The sequence below is a fragment of the Echiichthys vipera genome, assembly GCF_963691815.1.
Source record: "Echiichthys vipera genome assembly, chromosome: 14".
NCBI classification, from domain to species: Eukaryota; Metazoa; Chordata; class Actinopteri; order Perciformes; family Trachinidae; genus Echiichthys; species Echiichthys vipera.
The window spans coordinates 3,156,512-3,177,070 of record NC_139839.1 but is presented as its reverse complement, the minus strand read 5'-3'; the positions used below and the strand labels follow the sequence as shown (position 1 = coordinate 3,177,070).

General features: G+C 44.3%; 1 protein-coding gene across 1 annotated transcript in view; it reads right to left on the bottom strand.

The window, feature by feature from the left end:
- The window catches only part of rabep1 (rabaptin, RAB GTPase binding effector protein 1), a 30,324-nt gene extending 11,662 nt beyond the window's left edge, over window positions 1–18,662 (bottom strand). Inside the window, exons 1-13 of the mRNA XM_083927175.1 lie at window positions 18,531–18,662; window positions 14,485–14,613; window positions 14,139–14,342; window positions 12,617–12,777; window positions 11,499–11,618; window positions 10,141–10,276; window positions 9,566–9,744; window positions 8,568–8,678; window positions 6,978–7,439; window positions 5,681–5,785; window positions 5,419–5,535; window positions 2,112–2,210; window positions 583–723 (exon numbers count right to left, since the gene is read on the bottom strand). Of these exons, the coding sequence (XP_083783301.1) occupies window positions 583–723; window positions 2,112–2,210; window positions 5,419–5,535; window positions 5,681–5,785; window positions 6,978–7,439; window positions 8,568–8,678; window positions 9,566–9,744; window positions 10,141–10,276; window positions 11,499–11,618; window positions 12,617–12,777; window positions 14,139–14,342; window positions 14,485–14,613; window positions 18,531–18,576 (2,010 nt within the window). The 5' untranslated portion in view covers window positions 18,577–18,662. The remainder of the gene's footprint in view (window positions 1–582; window positions 724–2,111; window positions 2,211–5,418; window positions 5,536–5,680; window positions 5,786–6,977; window positions 7,440–8,567; window positions 8,679–9,565; window positions 9,745–10,140; window positions 10,277–11,498; window positions 11,619–12,616; window positions 12,778–14,138; window positions 14,343–14,484; window positions 14,614–18,530) is intronic.
- Between the last annotated feature and the right edge of the window lie 1,897 nt (window positions 18,663–20,559).

The following is a 20,559-nucleotide window of genomic DNA, read 5'->3' as shown; positions in this document are numbered from 1 at the left end:
ACAGGAAATGACCTCAGAACGGCCGTAGGCCTCATGCTCGTGCTCGTACACGTGCAAATGTGCTTTACAAAAGCCCACCTCTCTGGGCAACTGTACCGCTTCAGGCACGGTACAGTTGCACTCACACTGGTCAAAGGAACTAGACTTTAGCTGTAAAACCTGTTTGGGCACGGTACGGATGGACAGTGTGAGTGCGTCCTTAGTGTGCAGGATTAACCCCCTCCCCCTCGTAGACTAGGCGTCAAAAATACAACAGTCTGCTCCTGTTCATCATCAGCATCATTTACTTGAATATTTGCCAATTTTCATTATAGACGTTCAATCCGACACTGTCTGACACGACGCCGTGACTCTGGGACCCGGTTTCAGAAGATCCCGTTTTCAGGCTCTGATAACGCCGGCTCCTCCGTGTGGCCGGTCGGCCAAAACAATACTAAAGTTCTGTGGTTACAGGAAAACCTATCTTTGCGTGGATGGGCCCTTAGTATATGCTTCCCTTATATTTAAAGCACTGGATCACAGAATAAAGACCCACGCGGGGTCCTCCTGCTGACGCTGGTGTTGAATTTGAGCTGCACGTACTTGCACAGTGTGGGGCATCTGAAAGTCTTCCTGCTGCTGCAGCTCGACGTGCAGCCTGTGTTTCCCCTGCAGGCTCTCGTTGTCTCTCTGCAGCCGGCTCAGTTCGTCTGCCACCTGCTCCCTCGACTTCACCAGCACCGCCTGCAAACACGAACAAAACAAAACAAATCTCCGCGTGTCATCCTGTGTCATCTTGGAACCGGCAGCGCTGCGTGACTCATCGGCCGCCTCGTTCTCTCCGCGGAGCCGTCAAATTACGACTGAACTCACGGCAGCAGTGAGAGACGTATTTTCTTCACATCAAAGCCACGTGCAAATACAGGAATGTCTCTTTTTTGGGGTCTGGCAGACGCAAAGACTTTGAAGGCACCTCGATGCACGTGTTGCGTTATGATCCGCAGCTGCACATTTGTTACTGAGAACGTTTCTGTCTCACTCACTTCCTCCCGTTTCCCCTTCAAAACGAAAGCAAGGAATTCGGCAGAGATGTATAAACCTATTTGTTTCTGCCGTGGATGAGCAACATTTGGACATTTAAAGTCATTTTTAGGAGTAAAATAATCCTGTAACCAAGAGTGAATGTGTGCGGTTAGAGAGGTGCGATGAAAATTACATAACAATTTAATTTAACTTCCAAAAGAGTGAATATTTAGTACAATATTTAGAATATTTAATCGATTTTTTAGGTTTAAACTCGACACACTTGTTTAGTGGTCCGAGACATTTATATATTTATATATATATATATTTATATATGTGTGTGTATATCTGTGTGTATATATATATATATGTGTGTGTTTTGGGGGTGGGAAGTTTGGGTTTTCATGGTGTTTCTTTGTTTTTCGTGTTTTGTTTTGCTTTTATTTTCTGTGAGGAACTTTGTCCTACTGTCAAAAGTATGAAAAGTGCTGTATAAATAAAGATTGATTTGATTTGATTATGGAGGAACAGTAACAATATGTAACAAGTCCAGAAAAGTGACTTTTTTGTTTGTTTGTTTTAGGTTTAAAATACACCTGAATCAGCCGACTGTGACACATTTTTAGATTAATCGTTTGTTCCATAAAATGTCTCAAAGTCCAAGATGAGGCCTTTAAATGTCTTTTGTCGTAAACTGAAAAGATATTCAGTTTAATATGATGTAAAAAGCAAGAAATCTCCATATTTGAGAGGCTGAAAAACATAATTTTCTGACTTTTTTTGCACAAAAAGTAGAAAACAACTTGGTTGACTGATGTGTGTTACTCTCTTCTGATCTTCTGTGTTTATATTCTTTTAAATTAAATATCTTTTGGGGTGTTGGTTGAACAAAACAAGGCCTCCGAAGAGCTTTTCACAGGTGAGAAAGGCTCCATTTCCAGCTCCAACACGTCAGCAAATATTTGTTGATGCCACAGAGGCAGAGACAAGTAAATCCAAAACGCTAACAGGCTGCAGTTCAGATAACAGCGCTACAGCCGGCTGTCAAAACAAAACAAAATAACAAACTGAACGTTTAAAGTGTGGCCAAGCATCCGCAGACTCCTCACCATCTGCTCCTGCGTGCTCCTCTTGGCTTCGCTGAAGGCCTGCTGTAGTGTGCTGAGCAGCATTTCTGACTCCTGGACTCTTTGCATGAGGGCGGACACCTGCAACACAGACGCAAAAACACAGCTAAGACGAGAGAACGCCTTCAAAATAAAGGTCTTTAGATAGAAATACTCCTCAGACACCGTGTGGTGAAAGTGATGCAGTCAAACTCTTACTTCATGTTCATCTTTGTGCACCTGTTTTCCTGCACTGACTGTATTTTATCTTAACCACCATGACTGTTTATTTGGGCGAACTCACACTGTCCATCCGTACTGTGCCCAAACAGGTTTTACGAATAAAGTCTGGTTCCGCGCCTAGGTGCAGCACGCTTTGACGACCACGGCCCGTTTTGGAGAGGTGGGCTTTAGTAAAGCACGTTTGCACGTGTACGAGCACGAGCGTGCGCACGTGTACGAGCACGAGGCCTACGGCAGTTCTGAGGTCATTTCCTGTGCGCCTGTTGGGACGTAGAAAAAAGAAGGAGGGACCATGCGCGGACATTTAAAACAATGGCGGTGAAAGGTTCACGTTGGTGTGATGCGGAGGTGGAGTGTTTACTGCAGATTTGGTCGATGAAAAGATTCAAAAACAGTCGACAAGACGCACAAAAACTCAGAGGTCTACGGAAAGATCTGGAAACAAAACCACGCATCGCGATGGTGTCATCAATGCGTGTGATGTGTTACGGCGTGATGACGTATAGGCAGCAAGAAGCATTCTCCGAGGCCCAGGTAGTGTGAGTACAAACGGGCCTGGAGGGGGGGACAAGGGCCCTAAAGCACGGGGCACAGGACGGACGCACAGTGGGAGTGCGCCCTTAGTTATACGGGATGAAGTGCACGCTAAACGGAGGTGCTACTACTCTAGGTGCACGTAGAGGCGCGTTTTATTTTCTAAAACCAGCTGATTCATGTTGTTCTATCGGTGCAGAGCGTCAGTTTCTATGGATATGATCAAACAAATGTTGCTGACTGCAGCTTTAATCCAGAGGAATCTTAGAAGAGGAGGTTATTTCAGAAAAGACCCCCCGTCCTAATGCGCCACTGGAAAACCAAAGCAGGGGGGGCCTTTGTGAGGTCAAGGCCAAATGATTGATCTGTCAATCATGAAAATAGTAAGAATCGATATTGAGGACAGCGTTTACATGCAACAGTAATCTCACTGCTGTACGGCTGCGTTTTAGTAACAAATAATCCAAATAATCCCGTGGACCGTTTGCATTGTTTGTGGTCAGAGCAGCGTGAAATTGAAGCAACACATCACCGTCACCCACCGGCTCCACTGCATAAAAAATGTGATGCTTCAGGCTCTGTACTGCCGCGCTGTCCGTTACAAAGAGGATGAGTCACGAGTCGCCCGTTGCCCTGGTAACTAGCTGTTGGAAACGGATGGTCCGTATGGGAGGGACGGAGCATTATTTTATTTTTCCTGCAGCTGAATCAGACGACTGTTCAATGAATCGACGCTGATCCGATATTTAATCACACGTAAGGATTCATTGGACAATCTAAATTAGTTTCTAGGAAAATAGAAAATTCAAGGTTTAATTGTCGTCATAATACGAGATGAAATGCAACAGCAGCCCCCTCCCTGCATGCCACGCACAGCAAACGTATTAAACAGATACTTTAATTTGAATATAAGCAATAAAATGGGCAATGAAATAAAACAAACAATAAAAAATAAGCACAAATTAAAAGAAAAGTACCTCATATTCATGATTAAATGTCCTGTTTTGTCTGACTGACGGTTCAAAACTAAAATATATTCAATTTAATATCACAAAGGAGAATAAAAGTAGTAAGTGCTTCATCTGAGAAGCTAAACCCTCATGTACGGGCTGGGATAAAGGTCATTTCTTCTTTGTTTTCAGGAAATTTGATAAATTATCTATGAAATTACCACATTTTAATTGCATTTTATTATGTTATATTATTTAATTCCACAAATAACCTACCCAGAAACCCACTACGTGCCCATACAATGATTCAATTCATGCAAACTTAAGTGTCAGTCCTCTTGGGTAAGGACACAGGTACAAATAACGTACATTGACATTTGTACCAGGGTGTAAATAGCCTTAGCCTTATATAAAACAGAGACTCACTAACTGTGCAAAAGGAGTCACTAATTGTGCAAAAAGCACCACTAACTGTGCAAAAAGCACCACTAACTGTGCAAAAAGCTCCACTAACTGTGCAAAAAGCCTCACTAACTGTGCAAAAAGCACCACTAACTGTGCAAAAAGCACCACTAACTGTGCAAAAAGCACCACTAACTGTGCAAAAAGCCTCACTAACTGTGCAGAAAGCACCACTAACTGTGCAAAAAGCCTCACTAACTGTGCAGAAAGCCTCACTAACTGTGCAAAAAGCCTCACTAACTGTGCAGAAAGCACCACTAACTGTGCAAAAAGCACCACTAACTGTGCAAAAAGCACCACTAACTGTGCAAAAAGCACCACTAACTGCAAAAAGCACCACTAACTGTGCAGAAAGCACCACTAACTGTGCAAAAAGCCTCACTAACTGTGCAGAAAGCACCACTAACTGTGCAAAAAGCACCACTAACTGTGCAGAAAGCACCACTAACTGTGCAAAAAGCACCACTAACTGTGCAAAAAGCACCACTAACTGTGCAAAAAGCCTCACTAACTGTGCAGAAAGCACCACTAACTGTGCAAAAAGCACCACTAACTGTGCAAAAAGCCTCACTAACTGTGCAAAAAGCCTCACTAACTGTGCAAAAAGCACCACTAACTGTGCAAAAAGCCTCACTAACTGAGCAAAAAACTCCACTAACTGTGCAAAAAGCCTCACTAACTGAGCAAAAAGCACCACTAACTGTGCAAAAAGCACCACTAACTGTGCAAAAAGCACCACTAACTGTGCAAAAAGCCTCACTAACTGAGCAAAAAACTCCACTAACTGTGCAAAAAGCCTCACTAACTGTGCAAAAAGCCTCACTAACTGTGCAAAAAGCGTCACTAACTGAGCACCACATTTGATTTTAGAGCGGGAAAGTCTCTGCAGATCGTATTTCTCGGCAAAGCAGCAAATACAAGTGCTTTCATAAGTGGGTCACATGATCAATCACCATTGTTTTAACATTGTTTTCTTGGATGAGAACTTAACAGACAGTCAACTAGATGGAAATCTTACAGATTAAAACTTTAGGTCCCTACTGTCAGTCCCACATTAAGCACTGAACCAGACATCTGAAGGGAACGTCACAAAGTGATTAAAGCGTTCAAAGAGTCCAAACCTTAGCAGCGGTTTCCTCGTTGCCTGCTTTGACTGACTCTTCCAAAGTCTGCTTCTCAGCCATCGTCCTCTCCAGCTGGTCGTTGGCCTGACGCAGCATCACCTGCAGTTTCTTCACCTGGGAGAAGGTGTGACGGAGAATCCCCTCTTAATGAACAGCTTCAAACACTAAGATACAAAACGTGCAGTTCGACAGACTCTCCTGCAGCAGTCGGCACATCCCCGTGCTTCTGAAAACACATCCAGCAGAAAAAGAGACAAACCTGGTCTCGGGTCTCGGCCTCTTGTCCTTGGATGGCCTGCAGCTGCTTCTCGTAGTTGGAGCACATGTCACAGCGTCTGCCCAGTTTCCTGCCTGCGTTTTTCACCTGGTGACAACAAGAAAAACATGAAATATGAGATTAACATAATGGGATATTTTGGAGGGAGACACTTCTCTAACTTCACTGAGAAAGACCTTTAAAAACATCTAATCTTCAACCTCTTATCCGGGGTCGGGTCGCGGGGGCAGCAGCTTTAGCAGGGGACCCCAAACTTCCCTTTCCCGGGCCACATTAACCAGCTCTAACTGGGGGATCCTGAGGCGTTCCCAGGCCAGTGTGGAGATCTAATCTCTCCACCTGGTCCTGGGTCTTCCCCGAGGCCTCCTCCCAGCTGGACGTGCCTGGAACACCTCCCTAGGGAGGCGCCCAGGGTTCATCCTTACCAGATGATCCTGAACCACCTCAACTGGCTCCTTTCAACGCAAAGGAGCAGCGGCTCTACTCCGAGTTCCTCACGGATGCTGAACTTCTCCCCCTCTCTCTAAGGGAGACTCCAGACCCCCTCCTGAGGAAACACATTTCAGACACTTGTACCCGCGACCTGGTTCTTTGGGTCATGACCCAGCTTTCATGACCACAGGTGAGGGTAGGAACCAAGATTGACCGGTAGGTTGAGAGTTTTGCCTTTCGGCTCAGCTCTCTATTCCTCACAACGGTGCGGTAGAGCGACTTCAATTTTCTAAGCGTGCATCTCGATGATTGAAAAGGCAACACATCGTATACAAAAATGTTAAATATGCTTAAATAAAAGGTATTTGTTTAGGAAAGACGCCTTCTGCAGAGCTCAAAAATTCACAATATCAGCTGCGGTTTTGCTGATCTGTGAATTGGCATCGGTGTCAGTCTCATAAAACCCACATCAGTCGGGCCCACGTCTCAATTAGACATAAAAGGCAGATCTCTGTGCCCAAATTAGAGCAGTAGATCTACTTTTAGACATGCATTCAGCAGGTGGAGCGTCGAGTGCAGAAGGTTGATCTAACTTCATAATCTGGTTCTTTGGACAAGCAAAATAACAAGATAAGAAGAAGAAGAAGTGATGATTTTTCCTGAGCTGCACACAGTGATTTTAGGCTCTGAGGTTAAAATCTCACATTTGTGGCGAGAAATGCTGTTAAAACGTCACATATCATCGGAAGTAAGCGTGTTAAGATCAGAGGGAAACCCTTCAGCGCTGCCTCGTGCTTATGGAGCATGTCGAACCCTAGCTGTGTTTCTTAACGTCTCGGTGACGCACCTCTTGCTGCAACAGGTTCCACTCGCTGTCGCTGACGAGTCTGTAGCCCACCGGCGGTAGGAAGGCGGTGTCGGGCGCGTGCGAGATGCTGGACAGCAGCGACGCCGTCTCCTCCTGCTCGGGCGTCATGGCTTTGATGGCCTTCTCCTGGTCTTTCGTCAGCAGGAAGTGGCTCGTCGTCAGCTTGATGGAGCTGATGGACGACGTTTCGCCGAAACTGCTGTCGGTCACGCTGCAGTCGGCCCCCACCAGGGGTCCGAAGTCCGACTCGTCCAGGTGGCTGGCCGACTTGGCCTTGTGGTTGTGGCCGCCGAGGCCCTGCTGCACGGACAGCGAGGAGCCGAGGCTGTCCGTTGACTGGACCCTCCGAAGGTTGTCCTTGTAGGGGTCCCCGGCGCCGCCCGCCACCACGTCAGCGTCTAAGGAGTGCATAGAGCCGTGGGCGCTGTGGTTGGCATGAGGCTGAAAGAGAAGAAGACAATGAGCGTCCTGAAAATCTGTAAATGAAGAATTTCCATAACGTCTGTCTCCTGTTTCATATTTCATTAATGCTGACAGATCTATTTTTTTTGTTAATGTCGTATTAACTGACACTAAGGGCGCACTCGCACTGTCCTTCCGTACCGTGCCCAAACATGTTTTATGGGTAAAGCCTAGTTCGTTTGACCAGTGTGAGTGCAACCGCTCCGTGTCCAGGAGCAGCACGCTTGCCGTCCACGGCCCGTTTGGGAGAGGTGGGCTTTAGTAAAGCATGTTTGCACATGTACGAGCACGAGGCCTACGGCGGTTCTGACGTCATTTTATTGGTTGGAGTTGATGTGTGAACTGAACAAAAGACACACTCCAAATATCTGGAGGTGTCGGGCCCAGGGACCCAGGGAAGCAGAAGCAGCGAGGTGACGCTCCTGGCCAGACCAGAAGCCGCTGCTGCCGGGTGCGTTGTCACGGCCCTCAACGTTTGATACCGACCCAAAAGACACCCTTGAGCGTCAGTTTCAAACGCACCGGGTTTTTTTAAAATCTCAACTCATTTGCGGCGATAACAGAAATCAGAGCAAGTGCTCGAGTTTGGAGGGCAGACACACACATCGGACTTCCTCCTGGTCAAAGGTCTTGTCGTTGGTGAACTTGGCGTAAATGACAAACACAACAAAGACTCACACCCTGAGCCGAAATCTCTTCATGGATTCATGCATCTACCAAACAATCAGTTTGAATATTTTTAAAAGCCTCTCACAGAAGAAATCAATATGTGCGATTCCTCCAGATGAATTAATCACAAAGCATGTTTTTTTAAATCGTTTTACGGCACAAAATACCACAGTTTTTTGCGTGTACCCGAGCCGATGCTTTCCACATCTGCTGTAAACTTTATCTGAAGAAAAAATAGCAAATACACATTTAAAATCATCGCTGGTTTGAAGCTTCAGTTCACGGCTGCTTGAGACACGACACACAAGGGCAAAAGTGAAGTGCTGCCCGTTTGAAGCTTGCATTACTCAAAGGGGATATAATATGACGTAAGACGATAACAGCTCTGCTCCGTTCTCTCTCTCTCTGGAGGGATATCGCATTACGTGATGCTCGTACCTCCTCGACGCTCAGCCCGAGGAATAAATCCTCCAGAGGCTCCGTGTTGTCTCCGACATCCTCCTCGTGCAGCTCCTTCACTTGGCTCAGCCTCTCCTTCTCGTCCTCCTCCTTGGACGGAAGAGCAAAAAGGAGTTTTTTTAAATCATAAATGTATTCATCTTTTTAAATTCACGACACTTTATTCGGTAAATCTAAATGCATCCAACACAGCCTGTGCATGTTCTCATGTGTCCAGGTCGTCGTTATCCCCAAAGCTATTTCAGTCAAAAGCAACTGGACTTTTAAGTCCGGTCCTTGAGGGCCACTGTCCTGCATGTTTTAGGTTTCTCCCTACCCTAACACACCTGAGTCTAACAAAAATCAAACTGTGACGAGCATCAGCTGCTTGATAACGAGCAAATCAGTAGAATCAGGTGTTTTGGAACAGAGAGAAACCTAAAACATGCAGGACAGTGGCTCTGCAGGACCGGGATCGCCCACCCCTGGTCTAGGAAGACGTTTCACCTCTCATCCAAGAGGCTTCATCAGTTCATGTACGCATCTGACCAGGCTGGGACTGGACCAGGACCAGTATGTTCGGACCAGTCCCAGCCTGGTCCTGGTCCTGGTCCTGGTCAGATGCATACATGAACTGATGAAGCCTCTTGGATGAGAGTTGAAACGTCTTCCTAGACAAATAACCAAGTCCAGTTGCTTTGGACTGAAATTGCTTTGCGACGTCCAACCCAACAGCTCATCCCTAAATGCCCCGATGTTCTGCCTCAGCTCAGTTTCTGCACATCCTTCCTCCCCTCCGTCTCGCTTCTGAGTGACCTTTCTCTCCCTCCAATCAACTAACAATTACTAAGAAGATTAAACGTCTCAGTGGGAAAGTTGGAGCTGAATTATCTGTCAAACCACCGGCTCAATCTGCTCGCTGAGCGCTCAATGTTCAGTGTTACTGAGACAATAACAGGTCTCTGTGTGTGTGTGTGTGCGTGTGTGTGTGCGTGTACCTGGTCTTTCTTCTTTATCTCCTCCACCTGGCGGAGCTGTTCTGACGACAGCACGCTCTCTATCCTCTGCATGTCCCTCATGAGGAGGCGCTGGGACTCGAGGAACTGGTCGTTGGCTCTCTGCCACGTGTGTTTCAGCTGGTTGTGCTGCTGACGCTCCAACTCCAGCTTGTGACAGACTGAGACAGAGAGAGAAAGAGAGAGAGTGTGTGTGTGTGTGTGTGTTAGGTGAAAAGAGTCGGACTACTCACAGATAACAAAAAAGTACCAAACCATGATGTAAAAATACTTGATTACAGGTAAAAGGCATAAAAGTTTTACCAGAAAATGTTTTTAAAGTATCAAATCTTCACACACACACACACACACACACACACACACACACACACACACACACACACACACACACACACACACACACACACACACACACACACACACACACACACACACACACACACACACACACACACACACACACACACACACACACACACACACACACACACACACACACACACACACACACACACACACACACACACACACACACACACACACACACACACACACACCTTCGTGGAGCTCTTTCCGTAGTTTCTCTGCATCTTCCTGCAGGACGGACTTCTGAGTGTTCAACACGGCGACGTACATCTCCAGGTCGGTGCGACACGACTTCTCCGCCTCCAGAACGTGATTGAGCTCTTTGACCTGTGAAAGAAGATGAATCAAAGTTTCCTTTCAAGGTTCAAATCGATTTTAGAAATGTTACTTGGGGAGTTACTGTTGTCAGGGCGACAACTCGACAACTAGAAGCAGCATTTAGTCAGATTTTGGCCACAGATTTGGAGCAGAACAAGCTGTAAACACACAACACTGACATATTACTGTGGCTTATATTATTGGAATAGATGGATTCTTGGGTGGTGTGAAATGAGCTTCACTCTCTGTGTGAACGCAGCTTTTATTCTCTGAAAAAAGCCTAAAACGTGGTTGGTGACAGAGATGAGAGTGAACCTAAACTGTGAAGTTGTGGTGCTGAGCTGCAGAGTCCAGTGATAACTGCGCTACAAATGACCCCTTTCACATCACACGTAACCATTTGGTCCATTGATGCAGCTTTAAACTGCATCAGAACAGATCGTAAACACAGCCCTAAGTTATACTGCATCATATCTAAACACTCTGCAGGCATTAAAGGAGGCTTTAGGGCGCACTCAAACTGTCCGTCCGTCCGTCCCGTGCCCCCTGCTTTAGGGTACCCCCCTCCAGGCCCGTTTGTACTCACACTACCTGGGCCTCGGTGAATATTTTCATCGACCAAATCTGCAGTAAACACTCCTGCTCCGCATCACATCAACGTGAACCTTTCACCGCCATTGTTGTTGTTGTTAAATGTCCGCGCATGGTCCGTCCTTCTATTTACTATGTCCGAACAGGCGGACATAACGCTACTGCCGTAGGGCTCGTGCTCGTACACGTGCGCACGCTCGTGCTCGTACATGTGCAAACGGCTCCGCTAAAGCCCACCTCTTTCAAGCGGGCCGTGGACGGCCTGCTGGCCGCAGTTATGCGCGGAACGGGTGCACTAACATTGCTTAAAGGTACTAGGCTTTAGCTGAAAAAACGGTTTTGGCCCCGGCCAGAAGGACAGAGTGAGTGCGCCCTAATACTGTGCTGTAATACTCCACAAAGCTCATAGACGGAAAACCAAACAAGACGTTCACATCAAATGTCTTCGAGCTTTCTGTTCAATGACATAATGTCCTACATGCCATGCACTGAATTCTGCAGCGCTACAAAGGCTTTGTTGAACCACTTCAAATTAAATTTACTAAGAAAAGAGCAGCTGCCATGACCGGTCAACATCATGCCCTGTTAGCATCACCATGCCTCCGTTCCCCTGCTGAATCATGATTTACTGCCGACTAACCTTCGAGGCCTCCAGCTCCTTCACCCTGTCCTCGGCTGTGGTCAGCTTGGCTTTCAGGGCTGCGATCTCGTGCTCCATGGGCATCACCACTGAACGCAGCTTCTCTGCGTCCTCCTGGGCCTGTGAAGGGTTTTTACATCAATGCTTGAATTATACTTTATAGTGCAAAAATCCTCCCATGGTCTTTTACGGCACTTAAATGCATCAAATAAGCCACCGAGACAGTTTTTTTCTGTGTAAATCCGGGAGAGTCGCTAACAACCGGACGTGGCTAACAGTGATTAGCTCGGGGCAGCACGGTGAAGGCATTCAAAGGTCTTTTTTAACCACTTATACTGTTGAAAATAACAGCAAACCTCTGCAGCAGCATGAGAAGAGTCCCTACACACAAAACAAAGCACCAATGGGCTCCTTCCTTTGGGATTGACTTTGGTAATCCACTGTAATGGACTTTACTATGAGAGGAGCTGGTACAGGGGCCAGTAGGTAAGTCTTTAAAACACTCTTTTAATAAACTCTGGCTTCACTAACTACGCTGTTGCTGCTTTGTTTTGTGTGTAGGGACTCTTCTCATGCTGCTGCAGAGGTTTGCTGTTATTTTCAGCAGTATTAGTGGTTAAAAAAGACCTTTGAATGCCTTCATCATACTGCCCCGAGCTAATCACTGTTAGCCACGTCTGGCTATTAGCGACTCTCCCGGATTTCTCCCTTTATAGTTGATACGAATTATAAAAAACCCTCTCGATGGTTTATTTAATGTATGCAAGTGCAGAAAAAGACCATGGCGATGATTTTGTGCCGTATTTACACTTCGGGCTAAAATGTTTTATCGTGTTTTCGCAGCTGCAAAATGAAAAGAAGCATATAAAAGATTGAGACTTGTGTAGTTTTATGCAAAGACGCACATGAAATCCTGTATTTTTGTCAGATAGTGTCTCTTTTCACCTCCTCCACAGTCCCACAAGTTTAAGTATTCAAGTATTCATTTTCCCGCACAAACAAACATCTTCTCTTTCTCCCGCATTGAAAAATTAATGAACAAATGCTTCACGTACAAACACACAAAGCAAACGGGACACGTGTAAATCCCCACAGATGAAACAGAAAAGGAGGCCTACTTTTTTCATTTCGTCCTCCAGGTTCTCCTCCTCCTGGCCCTCTGTGAGGCGGCGTCTCAGCTCACCCAGTTCCCGCTCCACTGCCTCCCGGTACTGGTTCCACTGGGCTCGTTCCTGCTCCAGACGCTGGTGGAACTGGACCTCGTACTCACACACCGTTTCTGATTGGACAGGGAGGAAGCACACAATGAAACTGAGAAAATATTACATATAAAATAATATTCTTGAAACAGTGAACACTCAAACTGATATTGATCTTTTTAGGTGGTCCTTTTTTATAGGTGGCTAAAACCTGTTTGTTGCTGCCCCCGTGTCAAAGCCACCAGACTCCATTGACAAAAGCTGTAATTTTACTTTGCAGAACACGGAAGTTGCAGGTCTACCGCCGCCTCAATCTGTGAGTTAGTTTGTGCTATTGTGCGACTTTCAGGGCCGACCTAACTTGCCAATACCGTTTCTAGGATTTGAATACATAAGGAACAGAGTGAGGGGACGATGGAGCGTGAGTTTGGCCGGAGAATCGGAGCAGCGGGGACGGAGCTGCAGTCGCTCTACCGCACCGTTGTGACCAAAAGAGAGCTGAGGAAGACAAAGCTCTGGATCTACCGCTCAGTCCTGGTTCCTACCCTCACCTGTGGTCATGAAAGCTGGGTCAGGACCCAAAGAAGCAGGTCGCGGGTACAAGCGGCCGAAATGTGTTTCCTCAGGAGGGGGTCTGGAGTCTCCCTTAGAGAGAGGGGGAGAAGTTCAGCATCCGTGAGGAACTCGGAGTACAGCCGCTGCTCCTTTGCGTTGAAAGGAGCCAGTTGAGGTGGTTCAGGATCATCTGGTAAGGATGAACCCTGGGCGCCTCCCTAGGGAGGTGTTCCAGGCACGTCCAGCTGGGACGAGGCCTCGGGGAAGACCCAGGACCAGGTGGAGAGATTAGATCTCCACACTGGCCTGGGAACGCCTCAGGATCCCCCAGTTAGAGCTGGTTAATGTGGCCCGGGAAAGGGAAGTTTGGGGTCCCCTGCTAAAGCTGCTGCCCCCGCGACCCGACCCCGGATAAGAGGCTGAAGATGAGATGAGATGATGAGGAACAGGATGCTATAAAAACCTAAACGAAATAAAAGGACCTGCCCTTTCATTTTTTTAGCATCTATATGTGTGAAATAAATTCCTTCTTTACCTCTATCAGGGAACAGCTCTCCGATCACCGTTTGACACTAATAACATATATGACACTGCTTAATTCATTTAAGAAATGAACGTGCTGAATCAAGCACTTTACAAGTTTGTGCAGTCACAAGAATTTGGAGCACACCTCACAGGAGGAAAAAAAACAGGATAGGAAAACAAAAAGGTTGGCATCCTCCCGACACACTCCTGATGTGTTGAAAGACAGGGCATTAAGTCAAATTTCCACAGCGTAATTACAATATTCAATGTATTTAATAGCATGTTATTTGCTGAATGATACCATATGATTAGGATCAGAGGTTTGCCCTGCACTGTGCGTGTAAGAGCAGCTCAGTCTCACCTTTCATGATGGCCTGCAGCGAGGCCACCTCCTCCTGCCACTGGCTGCGGACCTGGTCGATGGCTTCCTGCTTGGTGTTTTCCGACACGGTGGCCACCGCTTTGATGTTCTCCATCTCGCTGCGTGCCTGAGCCAGCTGGGCCTGGACCTCGCTCAGCTCAACCTGGGCGCTCTCCAGCACCACGTTCTGCCTCTTCAGCTCCTCTAGGGAAGGACGGCAAACGTTCAAGAAAAGAAAGAAGAGGGGGGAGATGAAGAAGAAGCAGCTCATTACTCGTGTTACTGGCTAAGTTTAAGTTTGCATTTCCAGTAGTTCAGTGTGTGCAAACCCAGTGGGCACACTTACCTTCCTTGGACAGGAAAAGGTCTTTGAACTTGGCTCGCTTCTGGTTGAACTCGGCCTCCAGCTGCTGCTTGAGTTTGATGAACTCGGCCCTCTCCTGCTCCAGAGCGGCCACTCGCTGCTGGAGCACCTCTGGGTGACAGAGAGGAAAACAACACACAGGGTTGTAATTAATCAACTGTTGTTTACATAAATATTTAGAGTTCCTACACCGTTTCCAGAGTCAAATTCAAGCATTTCAGGGTGCATTTTCATGCTTTTCCAGCACTGTGCAGCTGTGGTAGACTACATATTTATACAGTAGAGTGTTATTATTGGGGAAGAAAGGTGATTTACGTGACTTTGAACGTGGCGTGGTTGTTGGTGCCAGACGGGCTGCTCTGAGTATTTCACAAACTGCTGATCTACTGGGATTTTCACACACAACCATCTCTAGGGTTTTCACAGAGAACGGTCCCAAAAAGAGGAAGGATCCAGTGAGCGGCAGTTCTGTGGGCGCACATGTTTATGCCACAGGTCAGAGGAGAATGGCCAGACTGGTTGGAGCTGGGGCCACTCCTGTCAGCTGAGAACAGGAAACTGAGGCTACAATTCGCACCGTTTCACCAAAACTGGACAATGGAAGAGTGGAAACACGTCGCCTGGTCTGATGAGTCTCAATTTCTGCTGCCACATTCGGATGGTAGGGTCAGACTTTGGCGTCAACAACATGAAAGCATGGATACATCCTGCCTTGTATCAACGGTTCAAGCTGATGGTGGTGATGTAATGGTGTGGGGGATGTTTTCTTGGCACACTTTGGGCCCATTAGCACCAAGCATGGTGTCAACGCCACAGCCTCCCTGAGTATTGTTGCTGCCCGTGTCCATCCCTTTATGACCACAGTGGACCCGTCTTCTGTCATAAAGCGAGAATCATCTCAGACAGGTTTCTTGAACATGATGATGAGTTCACTGCACTCAAATGCGTCCACAGTCACCAGATCTAAAGCCAATAGAGCACCTTTGGGATGTGGTGGAACAGGAGATTGGCATCATGGACGTGCAGCCGACAAATCTGCAGCAACTGCGTGATGCTATCATGTAAAAATGGACCAAACTCTCTGAGGAATGTTTCCAGAAGCTTGTTGAATCTAAGTTACGATGGATTAAAGCAGTTCTGAAGGAAAAAGGGGGGCGAACCTGATAATAGCAAGGTGTGCCTAATAAAGTGGCCGGTGAGGGTTTATATAAAAACTCAGTTATAACATGAATCAAAATCTAACTTTAAAGCAAGTGTGTGTTTTGAGAACAGTCCATCCGGTCGACTTCACACTTGGCAGGTGTATTGCTGAGGACCCAAGGGAGTGCAGTGTTAAGTGTGAAGTTGAACGGACCCAGTGCACTAGTGTAAACAAAGTCAGAATCAAACCAACCGCAGCAGTCACATGTCGCATGAAGCAGCATCTAGAGTCAGTGTGCTGAATTAACAGTGAACACACAAAGAAAATGTCTGGAAAGCAAAAGTGTTAAGGAAATAATCTTAAGAGATAAAAGACGGGCAAAGTCCTTTGATTCAGGTGGACCACCACGGGGCCTTATTTTGTTAAAAATATGTACGATGCTGTTTGAATTGTGCCGTGAATTACACACAAGGTTCATTTTGCAAGTCAAGAAAGCCACAGTTTGTTGTAAAAAACAAACGTTAATTAAAAATGCATTGTAATCAAACAGGGCACCTGCACACCCCGTTCTAAAATACACTTTTGGTGCAACTTAAGACACATCATCAGTGTTGACACCTGGGTTCATCGGGTGTTTCGGGTCTCACAACAGACACCCTCGCCCAGGGGACCCAGCCGGGGTGATCAAGTCCCGGCTTGTGTCTCAAGAGCATTCGGCCACGACTCGCCCCGCTTGATCCACAGCCATCTGGATGCCTTTTCTGCTGCGTCGCTGATGTTTTGGATGGCTCTCCTGTTGTGCAGCCCCTTCACTCCTAGCATTTTGAGCGCCCTGATGAGAGACTGACCAGCGAATCCTCTGCAACCGACCTTGATGAGGTTGCCGACAATATACGTACACTAAAAGTGTATGTTTTTACACTGACCGGCTCAGATTGTTATCACAAGTGCTTGCTGCGTACTTTGCCAGCAAAACTTTCATACATGACTACATCACTGCACCGCAAAGACAAAGGGCAGCAACTACGAAATAATTTAAGGCTTTAAAGTTTGTTGACTGTCCCATCAAATGAATAGTTGGCACATTGATGATGGATTATGGTTTACTAGTTTGCCATAGAATGATTTTATCCAAATCAATCCTAAGCTCCACACTTTAGGGCCCAAAACTGTGAGGAAGTCATATTATTAGTAGTTAATGGACTCTGTAGGGCAGTAAAATGGTGTGTTGTGCTAATTGTAGAAGTGGCTAACCAGAAATTGTTGTCAGGTAAGTGTAACAAAATAAAATCCAGCAAGATGCTCAAATAAGCACTCATGGAGCCTTCAGGTCCTGTGGAAAATATGGTAAATACCAAAACCCAACGTAAAAACTTGCACATGAAGACCCCCTCATGTGGTAATTTCCACTGGGGAGATTCCACTTGCAGAGATGAGATGACCTTTGACCTTTTCAACATGGTGGAGCGTAACCCAAGAGTCTACTTTATAACAACAACAACACTGTTTTTGAGCTGGTGGGGAGGATTATGTGCTTCAGATTAGTGCAGACCAAGCTTAAGTAGCTAAAGCAGAAATATTAGCTTTCTCTTTTGTCTTTTAAAAAATCTACAATTCATGATCTATAAAAAAAATACAGCGTATTATTTACTGTTTGTGTTTTGATGAATCCTCTTCTGGCTGCAGCAGATGAATTAGTCTAAAAAAGCAACTTTGATGCTATGTTTCATTTTACTTTTCCCCTAGCTGTTATTAGTTCTCTTATTAGTGCTCTTATAGTAGCTCTTTATTATATTATTATATTATATTCAGGTATTTTTCCATTGCTGTGGGAGTGATGTCCAACATGTTACTCTACACTTGTGTAACACACCTCTGTGGTATTTTTTATACCTATTTTTTCTATGTTTATATTTCATTTATCACTACTTCTTATAGTGGTAGGAGCGCCTCTATATTAATGTTTCTCCTTGATATTGCGTGTCATTATGACTGTTTTTCTGATGTTTCAGACACGTAAATACAAGTTGTTTAGGTTTTGCTTTAGGCTCTCTAGGCCTTCCCTTACCTACATGATCAATGCACTTTAAATGACTTTCACTTTCAATCTCTTAGTAGGATAAATTGTGGAGTGTATTTTCTATATTAATGTATGTATATATACTTATTTTTGTATTTTCATATTCCACATTGTGTGTATTGATCACGTGACTCGTCAAAGGTGCTGTTAAGGAGGTGTGTCTCCCCACTTTGCCTCATGTCTGGGGGCCCGAAACCTTATTTGGAGCAGATTCTCGTGTGCAGACTCACTGTTTACATGTTTCATTTAACTGTGTCTACAAACGCACTTGAACATTTGTAATTTCCAGTTCACAAGTGAAAGAACCATCTTTCCTACAGGACGTGAAGGCAGCATCAGCATCAGATTCCCTGCAGGACCCCAGGATGGTCCCCGGACCCCTGATTGAGAAACCTCCTGCAGGATCAACCTCCTGTATTATAGTCCAACTCCTGTTTGTGTGTGTGTGTGCAGGCCTGAGCACACAGCAGCACATTGTAATGGCCTGATTTAATCCATATGATCCATATTACAGACTGACAAGGCCAGGCTTAACAGAGGCTATTGGTCCAGACTTAGCTTAGCTATATTATGACGCAATAACACAACAATATAAAGCTTTATTAACTTCTTTTAAATAAGTTAAAGTCTCTATTTTGCATTTGCACCAACTGCGCATCGTTAAATGTTGAATATAAGGCAGTGACAGAGCAGTGACACGTCGCCCTGATGATGCTAGCTAAGAAGCTAATGTTGTGAAGGCAGCAGAGGGCCGCTGGCTCCGGGGCTCCTCGGCTCCTCAAAACCCCAGAAACAAACATCATTTACCGTCATGTTGGGACGACAGAGGGGGTCCCGAGGCCCGGTCGGCCATGGTGTCCTGAGGGGGGCTCGATGAGATTAGCAGGGCGGTGGGATAAAGCTGCTAGGAGTGTCCAGGGAAAGAGGCTAACATCACAACTAAGTGTGAAGCTAAAGGGGAAGGAGAACAGAGTGCGCTTTCCGGTTCTCCTTCAAAATAAAATCCACATCGTCACTGCTCGACGGCGCGAGGTTGAGCGGTTCGTTGCCATGGCAGTTACACAAATATCATAAAACTTAAACAAACTTTGATTAAACAAAGTATATTCAGTGCTACTGTTGTATATCCACGTCCTGATAATGTATTTTTTGCGCTATTTACAATATTTGCCCTAGTATTTTTCCATTTCCTGTTTACTAAAAAAAATAAAAGTACCTAAACAAAACGATTCATTTATTTAATTCATTTTATAATTTTATAACAAATTAGGTAAATCCTTTTCTGTTATTAATATATTTTTCCATTTCCTGTTTACTAAAAACATTAAAACTACCTAACCAAAACGATTTATTTATGATTAGTTTTATAATTTAATTAAAAAAAATAGGTAATTCATTTTGTGTTACTAATATTTTTCCATTTCCTGTTTACTAAAAAATAAAACTACTTAACAAATTATTAATTTATGCTTAATTTAATAATTTTATAACACATTAGGTAACTCCTCCTGTGATTTTATGACTGTATTCAAATTTGTGTATATTTTATCTTATTTTATGGTTTTGTGTTTTTGTACTAGTGTCCTGTACTTTTCCACATTTTCTTTTATTTATTTTAATATATTTTCTTGTAAATCCAGTTGTTTATTGTGCCAACATGTTGACGATTCAAATGTATTTAAGAAGTGACTGTACATTTGAAAGACTTTAATGAAATAGATAAATAAAATACAAACATTTTTACATTTCCTGTTTGCTAAAAAATTATTCATTCATGCAAATCTTATAATTTTATAACAAATCAGATACATCCTTGTGTTTGTTTAAATGTGTGTGTATTTTATCTTAGTTCATGGTTTTGAGTTATTGTACTAGCGACCTACAATTTTCTCTTTTTGTTTTATTTTATTTTATTATTGTTTTTCTTTGATGTGAATCCTGTTGTTTATTGTTCCAACATTTTGACGATTTAAATGTTTTTAAGAAGTGACAGTACATTTGAAAACCTGTTAATAAAATAATAAATAAATCTTAATCTAATATATTTTGGACAATTTGAATGATTTTAGGTACTAAGACTGTACATTTGAAAAATAAAATAAATAATAAAATAATATTTTGATTAAGACTACTTAACCCAAACTATTTATTGATGGAAACCTTGTAATTTTATAACAAAGTTGTGTATATTTTATCCTATTGTATGGTTTTGTGTTACTGTAGTAGTGTCCTTCACTTTTCTTATTTTATTTTATTTATTTTATTTATTTTTCTTAGTTCATGAATCCTCTTCTTTCTTTATTTCTTTCTTTAAAACCCCCCTAATAAAATAAAAATAAGTAAATAAAGTAACAGCTTGCCATTTCCTGTTTACTAAATGTAGCTAACTTGGATCTTTCATCCGGTGTCACCTTTCAAAATAAAATCAATTAACATCGAATTCTTTTTTCCGGAGAAATAGAAAGTATTAAATACCACATTCACATTTAATTGCTCAGTTTCTTTCATTTATTTATTTATTTATTACACAGTAAAAAGTTAATTTGAATAAATAAATAATAATAATAATAAATAAAACAAATTAAAAAGCTGCACAGCTCCGTTTTTTTGTCTCATCTCTAAAACCACTGCATCATAATGCTGATTTAAGAGGAACTGAAAACATAAAGAGACTCGGAAATGGATGTGATGCTCAGCTCTGGCTTTGAAATGAAGTCTCAGAAGAGACACCGACATCACTGGGCGTTCTCCGCGGGACATTTATGCATAAAATATCTTTAACATCATAAAGACTGAGTGAGCGCCATCATTCCCCAGAAGAAGCATCACACTCCAA